This window comes from Alligator sinensis, unplaced genomic scaffold (genome assembly GCF_000455745.1).
Source record: "Alligator sinensis unplaced genomic scaffold, ASM45574v1 scaffold601_1, whole genome shotgun sequence".
NCBI classification, from domain to species: domain Eukaryota; kingdom Metazoa; phylum Chordata; order Crocodylia; family Alligatoridae; genus Alligator; species Alligator sinensis.
Window position 1 is genome coordinate 1,339,334 of NW_005841905.1, and position 11,405 is coordinate 1,350,738.

Sequence of the window (11,405 nt, forward strand, 5' to 3'; positions counted from 1 at the left end):
TTGGTTCTTTGGTGGTGGGGCCTTGGCTTGTCAACACAGCCTCAGAATCCAGACTTCCAGAATGCAGCATTTTTCCCCTGCCACTGAGTGTTGAAAAACTAGAATGTGATCGTGAGCAAGGGATCGGGGTAGCGGGTAAATGGCAGCGATGTTCATCCTTTGGTTTCTGAAGCTCACTGACAAGCCGTGTAGGCCATGATTTAACCATAGTGGGTGGCCTGCAGGTTGTGGGCTTGCTAGTTGGACAGCCGTCAGCTAAGTTTTCCCACTTCCTAATTTAGTAGGAAGCTGAGATCCCTTAGGTATGGTGGAAGGGGAAAAAGTCAGAGAACCCTCTTGCCTCTGCCAAATAAGGCAAAGTCTTTCTACCTATGATGCTTGTGGGAAGAAAAGAGCACAGCATCTAGTGTCTCCAGTTACTTTTGGAGAAAAACGCAGGGAGGAAAATATCCTTTCTTCTTTTCAGCAACAGGCAAAAGCAGCGTATGAGTATAATGCATCTTGAAATTTCAGGGTTTCTGCAGTTTTTACTGCATCATACAGTGCTCAACAAGTTCTAAATAGTCTGCTTTTCAGAAAAAAATGGTCTGAATGTTGTTCAGGCTTCAACACTCAATAGTTAGGCCACTTGTTCTTTTTTCTTGCAAAAAAATGCATCCTTTGCAATTCAGACATGGAATTGTATCCAGCAACATAGAAACAGCTACAGCTATGGGCACAACTTCCCACATATATTGCACCTCAATCAGTTGTGGACTTTAAGGCTTAGTTGATACTATTTCTAAGTTTGTTTAAAAAAACAGTGATTTAAGTAGCTTTACGTCTTCTGCCAGTTTTGTGGCTAGATATTCTAGTGACTTTCCAGGACTGTCACACTACTACAAGTTAGCTAAATCAATGCAACTTTTTAACCTTGCATGAGACATGCTCAAGTTGCAGTGATGTTTTGCTACAGTTGTATCACTACAGGTACACATGGAGATAACTGTTGCATTGTGCTGATGCATCCTGTGGCAGCTCCTCATCCCCTTTTAAAGCAGTTACGTTTACTCAAGACTCTCCTATTTAAATTCTGGCATTAAGAATTGGTTATTTCTTTTAATTCAAAAGTAGAATTCTCATGTTATTGCCGTGTGTGAAAATGCACTTGTGTATGAACTGTAAGTACACACATACTTTTCAGCATACAAAAAATACCTGGGCAAAAATGTCAACATTAGCATTGTTAAAGTAACTGACTCGGTAAAGAGAGGTTAAGGTAATTTTCCAGAGCAACAAAGCATAATTTTGTGCATATGTAGTAATAAGTGTATTAGGTTTATTGAATGTGTCAGAAAATGTACCCCATTCAAATGTGCTACATAGCCCGGAAAAATGCTGCTTACGAAACTTTCACTTTGCTTCCTTGAAATGTAGCACAGACTTCATTATTAGAAGCATCTGTGCATCTGTAATTTGATCTCCTGACTCAGTTATACAGTGGTTGCTCCTTGACTTGGTTTTGGGTATTGTTCTGGGCTTTAACTTTGTTATAAGGTCCTAGTTGATTACTGTCTACCACATTTAGTCATGTAAATGTAGGGACAACTGTATTAAAATTCCCAACTATAGGCGAGTCCTAAATCTGTAATGCCTTTTATATGTTTAGTGGAGAATTTAACCATGTATATAGGATGTTGCATGGTTCTTCCTGCTGCTTGAAAAATGGGATAAACTGAATTTGTTTAAACATTCAGAGAATGTCTTTGGTAAAGAACAGACCCTGAGAGCAGAAAGTCAAACACAAACCTAAGTTATGACGGAAAGTGCAATGTAACCTGCAATGTTTGCAGATGCTTCCTTTGTGCCGTGTACAGTTTCCAGTGCCGGCAGTCTAGCTTCTGTTGCATCATGTAAACAACTTGTATAACAAGACAAACTTTAGTAGTATAGTAACGTTTTCTTTCATGTTTTAATTTCATTCACTGACACTATTTATCTTTGCAAAAGGAAACAAATATGCCAAGAAAAAAATGTTCTTTTAATGAAATGTTAACATGCCACCTGAAGGAGATCAAAGAACATGTACGTTTTCTTGTGACAGTTTTCTCTACTCCTAGTGGTGTCTTCCCTAATCTTTTCTGTGTCTTTTCAACATGTATCTAAATGTACATTTTTCTCATGTAACAGAACTTTCTGCAGAAGCCAAAGCAGCATTACTTGAATTTGAAGAAAGGGAAAGACAGTTTAAACAAGGACGGTACGGCTCAAGGAGAGGAGGGAGGAGAGGAGGTTCAGTAATGTGTCATGGAATGGGAGAACAAAGAAGAGACAACAATGAAAGGGGAAGAATGAAGGATCACAGGCCTGCATTGCTGCCAACGCAGCCATCAACAACGGTACCTTTTAGTGCATAGTATTTCCTATTTGAATATGCTTCAAGAAATCATTTACAGGGGATAAAAAGACATTATTCTAACCTGTGAATCATTGTGCAGTTCTTTTTTCAAAAATTGATTCTAGCTTTCGGAAATTATCTTTTTATAATAGTTTACAGAGATTGTAAAAAACGTGAAGCGGCATCTGCTGCTGTCCTAATGGAGCTTATAGTAAAAGGGTCCTTACCACGGAGTAATCATGGAAATATGAGGAACCTTGTTTCTGCTTTGTAGTTACAGAAACCTGATATTACAAACTCTGCAAATTTTCAGGTACACAGCAGATAGATAATGCAGCTACTTCACTCGTTACTATTCTTCAGTATAAACAGATAAAGTATTTTTTCTAGATGTTTGAGACCCTCTTTAGTTCTGTATTACTGGTTGCTACTTTCCTTGAAAGGAAAATATAATTCTGTGGAGCGTTCCTGTCTTTCAAAATGTTCAATTAAAAAAATGAGGTTGCATTAAAAACATAGTGGAATATTCTTATTTCTAACATGGCATGTTCTGACAGGAGGCAAATAAATACCTAAATGAGATTATGCACACATCAGAAATGTAGTTGCGGCAGCTTTCTGCTCCAGCAGTTTTGGGTAATAGTCCTTGGACTGCAGGTGAGTTAAGTTCTGTAACTGCAACTACAAGAGAAGGACTGTTGGCACAATAAGGATCACAAACTATTAAACCTTAATTTGTCTTAATAGTCAAATTTAAGGTTTGTCTTATCTAAGAATAGTGCCAGTGATCAAGAAATAAATATAAAGATTTATTTTTGTTGTTCTTCATGATCTGCCATCTGCATCTCTAAAGTCTTTTTGGCTGATGAGTGATGAAATTTGAATTACTGACAAGTGAATGGAATATTCAGTGGGTAGAAAACCAGACTTCTGTTTTTGTAGAACAGACTAGGAGGAGGAATAACAAATCAGTTGCATGCTTTATTTTTTTTAACCAACTTGTGTTGCGATATTTCTCAGTTTATTTTGATTTTAAATAATATTACTATTGTGAGCATCTCTGCTCTTGTCATGCTCCTGTCATCTCACACATTTCTGATCAGCTTGGCTGTGTTCCTGCAGGTGTTAAGGTTACAGTCTCGCCATTTCCCATCATCTGGTTTCCTATGTGCCTGGGTCAGGGGTGGGCAATTATTTTGTGTGGAGGGCCACTTACTGCATTTTGGCAAGCTGTCAAAGGCCACGTGGGTAGCCCCACCTCCTGGTCGTCATCTTGGAACTGGAAGCCCTGCCCCTAACCTCTGAAAAAAATTACATACTAAAAATCAAACACCTATAATACTGTATTTTGATTTAATTAAAAAATATATTTTTGTCCTGATTTGTGTATGTTTCTACTGTATATGCAGAAGTGATTGTTTGTAGGGATGTATATGTGGGTATAGGAGCCAAGTAGTATGGAGTGGCCGGGCAGGAAAGTTGGGAAAGTGGCGGGGGGGTGGGGAGGAGGATGCATATGGGAGTGTGGGACCTGTGCTCGTGCCCTGGAGTTGGTGCCAGCAGGGCCTAGATTGGGGTGGCAGAAGCGTGTGTTGTGGGTTGGCAGGAGTCTGTGGAGCCAGGCTGGGCTGCACCAGCAGGGAGAGGGGGGCGGAGCTGACCCGGCTCCATAGAGGCCCTTCCGCCTGGGACCTTGCGCTCCTGCTACCCTGCTCTGGCTCCTGCTGGGGCTGGCCTCGGGACACTGGCACCACACTCCTACCTGGCTACCACTGGTTCCCGCATGTCCGCTCGCTCCCAGTGCCCCTGCCCCAGCCCCGTGGTATAGCTGGGGATGGGTGCACAACCCACCCAGACTGAGCAGCAGCAGCAGCCCTGCTGTTGCAGGAGCCTGCCGTGGCTTCCCCTGGGTTCTATTGCCCCTGGCTCCTATCATCTTTGACGGGAGCCAAGGGCAGATAAATATTAATTTTCTAAATATTTTAGGGGCCCTCCGGGCTGGATAGAATGGTCTGGCGGCCCGGATCTGGCCCGCAGGCCATATTTTGCCCACCCCTGGCCTAGCCATATGTTTTGTATGCACTTTTTTGTATTGATGTTTTACATACTGTACTTGAATTTTAAGTCCCATTAATTATGGTCTTATATGTTGTTTCTTAGACTCATTCACAGAGGTTAATTCCTCCTCATCAGCAGCCTATTAGAAGTCTGTTCCAGCAACAACAGCAGCAACAGCTACAGTCTCTGCTTCCTATACAGCATCAACATCATTCTCCTCCACCTCCAGGGATGCATATGCCCCCGCAAATGGAAACGCCTAGAATAATGATGACTCCACCTCCAGTGACGCCCCAGCAGCCGAAGAATATACATATAAATCCACATTTCAAAGGGACAGTAGTGACACCTGTGCAAGGTTAGTTTCCCACCTGTACCATGAGGTTTGCATTTCTGTGCCCTTATCCCTGTACTGGTAATGTTTTATATACATTGATTTTTTGGATAGTCATTCAGTTGTAGCTTTTCAAACATATTTTGCCTGAGTTAGACATAACATACAATATCTTCTTGCATACATCCCATACCTTTTCCCCAAAAATCAGCCCTCCAAAACTGGGGTGCTTGTTTAAACCAGGGACTGTGCTTCTTTTCCAGCAAAGAAAAAACTTGGAGATGCTGTGCATGCCATGCAGCTGGCAAGATGAGTCCTGTTAGCCCTCTCACAGCCATAGCTAGTGACTGAGTGTCGTTGATTGTGCCTGAAGCAGCAAATGAGCTGCTTGTAGTGTCTCAGTGAGGTTTGTCATGTGGAAACAACACTTTATTTACAGGAACTTTTTATATAAAGAACTGTTTACAGTAAAGAACTAACAGTTCTTGCTACTGCCCTCGTAAGAGTCTGGGGCCTAATCTTGTGTGACAGAGTGTGTGGGGAAACATTGAGGCTGCTTACAGATGTCGAAAAAACACAAAAACCCCAAAACAGTGTTTTATTTTAAGCTTGGTGCACCCCCACACCAAGCGCAAGGCATGCCTAGAAGAGACATCGCATTAGTTTAACCCAGCTCGCCTAACGTCTATATAGAGAGTGAGCACTTCAGCAGGGATTTTTGGCACTTCTGTGTAATAGCTAATTGAATCAGCTTTAGCTAACGGTGCTAAAAAGCCCTGCTGAAGCGCCTGATCTACATAGGTGCTGTGAAGTCACATTGAATTAACATGCTTCCTCTTCTGGTGGTGCCAGGCTTTTTTGTTTTGTTTTTTCATATCTGTCAGTGCGCAGTGTGTCTAGGAAGTGTAACATCCCAGGAGATAGTCTGGGTAAGGCACCTGGCACCAGGAACTTCCTTCTGCCACACTTCTGGGGCACTCTGTGACAGGAAATCTTCCTGAGAACAGAGTCAGCCATGACTCTGTTAAAATCTTTTCTCTACATTCTGCCTTCTAAAACATTGTATCTATTTTATTTGGGGGCATTTTGTATACAATAAAATATGGTAGTTTGACCATGGCCATTTGGGAGAGAGCCTTTTCTACTGTGAGTTAGCTTGAATGTTAGTTCCATGAAAGTAAAACTTGCGAACAGGTTTGGTTGATTTGTCAGTAAAGAGAACCTATTTTCAAAGTAACATGTTTGTTTTTGAAAACTGGGCAAGACTGCAGTTGTAATTTTTCAAGTGATAATTCCAGCTTTAGTCTGGCACTCTTCAGAACGGCCACAGCTGTTTTAACGTCATAGACGAAGGTTGCATACAAACATTCATTACTACTGGAAGAAATTTCTTCCAGAGCAGCTCCAGCGGGGCCCGTGGGTAAGCTCTGGGAAGAGTAAGTAGTATGTACAACCCCTGCCTGCTGCTCAAACCAGGAACTCAGGTGTGAGAAGGAGGCAGTGGCTGCTTCCTCACCCCTGTCACTGGGACACTCAGAAGTAGATGCCCTCTGTGCCTTCTCTAAGCCAGTAACCCCAGTCTTGGGAAGGCATGGGAACCTTTCCCCTGGCTCCACTTTTTCTGGTGGAGGAGTTAAGTGGAGGAAAAGTGTGCAGACATTCCACATTTCCCAGGAGAAACTCTTCTAGGAATGACTTGACTCGGTTATTCTTGGGTTATTTTTCTCTCGGTGGCCATGTTTGTTTGCTCCAGGAGACAAAGCTTGAAGGTCTGCATGGTTTTTGTTTTCTACTGGGAGAACAGTGCTTTTCTTGGTAGAAATGGAACATCTGTTCGTAGCCTAAGACACCCTTTGAATGTCTCTGTAAAAGGTACAAGCCAAATGCTCTTTGTCTGATATTAATGTACATCTCTCTTATTTTACTCCATTTTTGGAGATTATTCAGTTCGGAGCCTGGGAAGCAAATGCTTTTTTCCTGTAGCTCATTTCGTACAAGTGTCTTTATTGGGCAGCAGAACAGAGAGCTTTTAATAGAGCAATATAATTTGACTACTTTTTGGCTGTGTATTGAATCTTTAGAATAGGGAGATACCTGCATCGGTTGATGTATGTTTGTGCTCTTGCCAGCACTAACAAAAGCAGTGTTTCTACCTTCAGGCTTTATAAGTATATTTTTCGTCAAGTCAGCATGGGTACAGGCTCATGACTAATTTTTCTGAATAGGTAAAAAGTTGGCAGGACTAGACATCCCCAGTTGGGTAAAAATCTGTTTAGTCAAGCATGTTTCTCACAGTTGGCTTTATAGTGGCTCTTTCCTAGAGATTATTTCACTTTTCTGCCCATTTAATAAAATCAGTGGTTCCCACCCAATCAGTCACTACATCTGAATATTTGGAAATAGTCCAAAGCTCTTTAGTTTTGGATGAATAGTTCTAGCATTTCCAGCATGACTGTTCTAGGTATTTGTTAAAAGAAAAGTAAAGACTAGATGTTAGCCTGTCCCAGACCTTTGTATGATCCCTCATCCAGTGAATAATTTTTCTACATCAGATGGACATCTTCCACCTGTAGGTAATGCCTTATGGGGATTTTTGACCCCCAAGAGCAGACCAGCACAGTTCCATCCACCTTTTATCTAATTTTAGTTTTCACATCAGTAGAGACTATGGATGCTGCTGCTGTATTATTGTACTGTGTGCCTTGTTGAAGCATATGTAGTATTTTGAGCATGCCAGTGGCATATCATTATCCTAAATACATCATTTGCATTGTTAATTTGTTGGCCCTCCTTTCAACAGATCCATATAACATCTAGTCCTTTTTCCAGAAGACATGGACCTCAAGAATGAGTGTGGTTTTTGTTTTTTATGAATACTACATTTCAGTGCGATGTTGTTTGCTAATTTGTGTTGACATGAGTTTATCAGTCCTCTCTACGTCAAAAAAATTAAAGTCTCCTTTGTTAAAGAGCAAAAAGGGAAGCTTAGGGTTTTTTTAATGACCTTAACTCGAATCCAACTATATATCAGTTTTTCATATTGTAGTAGGAGGGCCACTTCACTTGAATACCTATAAATTGCATGATTATTGAAGATTGCAGCGGGACTTCAGTGATGCATCACTCCTATCCAGCAAGATTTGTTGCTCTGAAGAAAGACACAATTTTAGTATTTCCAGCACTATACAAGGGAGAAAATTTAAGGAGTCTGATTCAGGCATCAGTACTTACGCTTGGATAAATTAGGATGATAGGAAAATAGGCCTGGAAGGAACTTCATATGGTCATATAGTCCAGACCCCTGCACAAGTTGGGATCGTTCCTGGCTAAACCATCCCAGCCAAGTGTGCGCCTAACTGGCTCTTGTAAATTTCCAGGGATGGAGAATCTACAACTTCAGTTTGTGATCCATTATAGCCCTCAGGTCTTTTTCTGCAGTACTGCGGTCTAGCCAGTCTTTCTCCAGTCTGTATTTGTGCATGCCGTTATTACATCTTAAGGACTTCGTAATTTTCTTTGTTGAATTTCATCTGATTTTGTTTTGAACCATTTTACCAGTTTATCTAGGTCATGCCAAATCTGGGGCCTTCACTCCAGTGTCTTTTTAATTCTACCCAACTTCAGTTCATCTACACATTTGCTAAGATTGCACTCAGTCCCATCAGCCAACTGTGCTTGTCTTCTGGTAGCTGGTTTGATTCATGAAGACCGAAGTAAAAAAAGGCATGAAATATTTAAACCTTCTCTTCATCACCTATAACTAGATTGCCATCTGCATTCTGTTAGGTACCTCTTACTTCTGACATACTTGTAGAATCCCTTTTTATTGTCTTTTACATCCCTTGCTAGTTGCATCTCAAGTCATGCCTTAGCCTTCCTGATGCTCTCACTTCTCTTTCCTCTTCTCCTTTCCCCTGCCCCTGCCCCCTCCTGTGCCCTCTCTATACTGTTATAAGCTTGGTCACATCACTAAAGAAGAGTATACTTTTTGGAGGATTCTCTTTTGTTTCAACTCATTGCAAAGATTGCTGTCTCACTAGGTTGGTCTCCTGTTGCACTTTTCATTATTTTGCATTGGGATAACTTGCTCCTGCGCCCTAAATACGGCCTCCTTAAAGAGCAACCAGCTCTACAGACTCCTTTTTAGCTTAGACTTGCTCCCAGACAACCTGGCCATCATTTCCCTGAGTTAATTACAATTTTGCATTTTTGAAGTAGGAAATAAAGATTTCAGTGCTAGCAAAGGAAATGGAGACCTGTTTTTCCTAAGCATTTAGCATGCAACTTAATGACTGGGAAGGATAAAAGAACAAACTGGAAAAGTAATAAAGAACAATTTGGTTTCTTGTTGCCTGCAGATGGTATTCTGCTCTCCTTAACTTGTTGTGACATCTCAAGATATACAGAGGGTGCTTACATACTACAGTGTCTGAAAGTAGGACATGGGGGGGTGGATTTGTATGATTATATAGCTGTGTTTTTCACCAGGTTTGTTAGACTGTGCTGCTTTGAAGCTGAAATACCAAGACTAGAAATTAATTTGTAAATTAAGGCTCATGGTGCCCAAACTTGCAGATTGTGCTAACAGCTAATGACAACAGTTCACTTAGTTTTTCCTCAAAGCACTCTTTGAGAACTGCTAGGTAACTTTGTCAGGGTTGGGTTCAGGTACTTTTGAGCATCTGCATGAAGGACATTGTTCTGTTTGCAAATTGTAGAAACTTACTTTCTCACCTTCCTATTTTTTTTTTTAATTTTTTCATGGTTGGAACCAGATGCCCTTCTGAAAGAGTTTCAATATCTATAGTGTAATTGGTTATGAAGTTGCCATTTCAACAGTTGCGTCAAATGAAGTGGTCTCTCTAGTGGCCATGGCTTTGGCCTAAAGAAGGATCTTGAGTCTTTTTTCCATTGAGGAGCCCTGTCAGGAATTGTGCTCATCCCAAAGATGAACATAATTTTTTATATTGGAGAAGAACTTGTCTTTATCTCCACATCGCTTACGTCAAAGAAGTTCCCTTCGTGGGTGACCGAGCTTGGGATCCGGGAAGGGGTCGTCTGGGTTGTAGCCACAAACCCGGCACGTACAGAAGGGTACTTGTGACCGCTGGAGTAGAATTGGGCACAAACGTGTACTGGTTCAAACAAAGATGGCTTTACTTACACTGTCACGATGTACAGCGTAAGGAGAAAGTTAACTTCAAACTTCTGTTCCAATCAAACCGAGGAGCTCTTATAAGACAAGATCTTTAAACCGGGTAACTCGAGCATGCAGGACACGGGGGTACGTCGGGGGGGTCGTCGACGGGGAGTCGTAGCGGGTGATCAGACCGCCATGTTCCACTCCGAGACGAGCACGGAGTTCTCCAACCTGGGCGGAAACGACTCCAACCCTTTATACAGCTAGCGAGCCAATTGCCATCCGCCACGTAGGAATAATTTGAAACTGGCCAATTAGAGTATGTGCATTTGCATATGAATGGGGGGGAACTTTTCCACGCCGGGGCTCTCCACTGTGCCGAGAATTTCCCTGTCTCACCGTGCCTTGTGCTAGAAAGTTCCACTGTACCGAGGCGCTCAACTAATCAGTTCTGACATGCCCCCTTGCCGATGGTACAGCTGGAATTTGGAGCACACGCACGCCGTCTAACTCATCACTCCTCTAGAGAGGTAACCGGCTATATACAAAAACATACAACGAAAAAAGCTTGTCCTCAACGGATCGAATCAGATAGTAACCAATACAAACACACATAAGTACGTTGGTCACAAAAAGTTCAATCACGAGGAGTTCAATAGGTGTTATGGCGAAGTCACACGTCAGACCTCTGCGTCTTCTCTTCCTCTCTCCGGGTCCGCCTCTGACACGTATCTCGAAACTCGGACAAAAAAAAACTGCAAAGAAAGAATTCTTTGAACAATTTCATAGATTTCATAGACATCAGGGCTGGAAGGGACCTCGGAAGATCATCGAGTCCAGCCCCCCCGCCCAAAGGGCAGGAAGTCAGCTGGGGTCATAGGATCCCAGCAAGATAAGCATCCAGTTTCATCTTGAAGGTGTTCAATGAAGGTGCTTGAACCACCTCCGGTGGCAGGCTGTTCCAGACCTTGGGGGCTCGAACAGTAAAGAAATTCCTCCTTATGTCCAGCCTGAAACGATCTTGTACTAGTTTGTGACCATTCGACCTCATCATCCCTTGGGGCGCTCTGGTGAACAAACGTTCCCCCAGATGCTGGTGGTCACCCCTGATAAACTTGTAGGTGGCCATCAGATCACCCCTGAGCCTGCGCTTTTTCAGGCTAAAGAGCCCCAGGGCTCTCAGCCTGTCATCGTAGGGTCTGCTTCCCTGACCTCTGATCATGCGCGTGGCTCTTCTCTGGACTCTCTCAAGCTTCTCCACATCCTTTTTGAATTGTGGAGCCCAAAACTGGAAGCAGTACTCCAGCTGTGGCCTCACTAAGGCCGAGTACAGGGGGAGAATGACGTCCCGGGATTTGCTTGAGAAGCATCTATGGATGAAAGCCAGCGTTTTGGTCGCTTTACTAGCCGCAGCATCGCACTGCAGGCTCATGTTCATCTTGTGGTCAATGATGACCCCCAAGTCTCTTTCTTCCATAGTGCTAGCCAACATAGCA

The 11,405-nt window shown here is 42.5% G+C and overlaps 1 protein-coding gene across 1 annotated transcript in view; it reads left to right on the forward strand.

Moving 5' to 3' along the window:
- Positions 1–11,405, forward strand: part of RBM33 (RNA binding motif protein 33) — a 164,448-nt gene that overhangs the window by 46,172 nt on the left and 106,871 nt on the right. The window contains exons 9-10 of the mRNA XM_025197781.1: positions 2,170–2,378; positions 4,538–4,793. Of these exons, the coding sequence (XP_025053566.1) occupies positions 2,170–2,378; positions 4,538–4,793 (465 nt within the window). The remainder of the gene's footprint in view (positions 1–2,169; positions 2,379–4,537; positions 4,794–11,405) is intronic.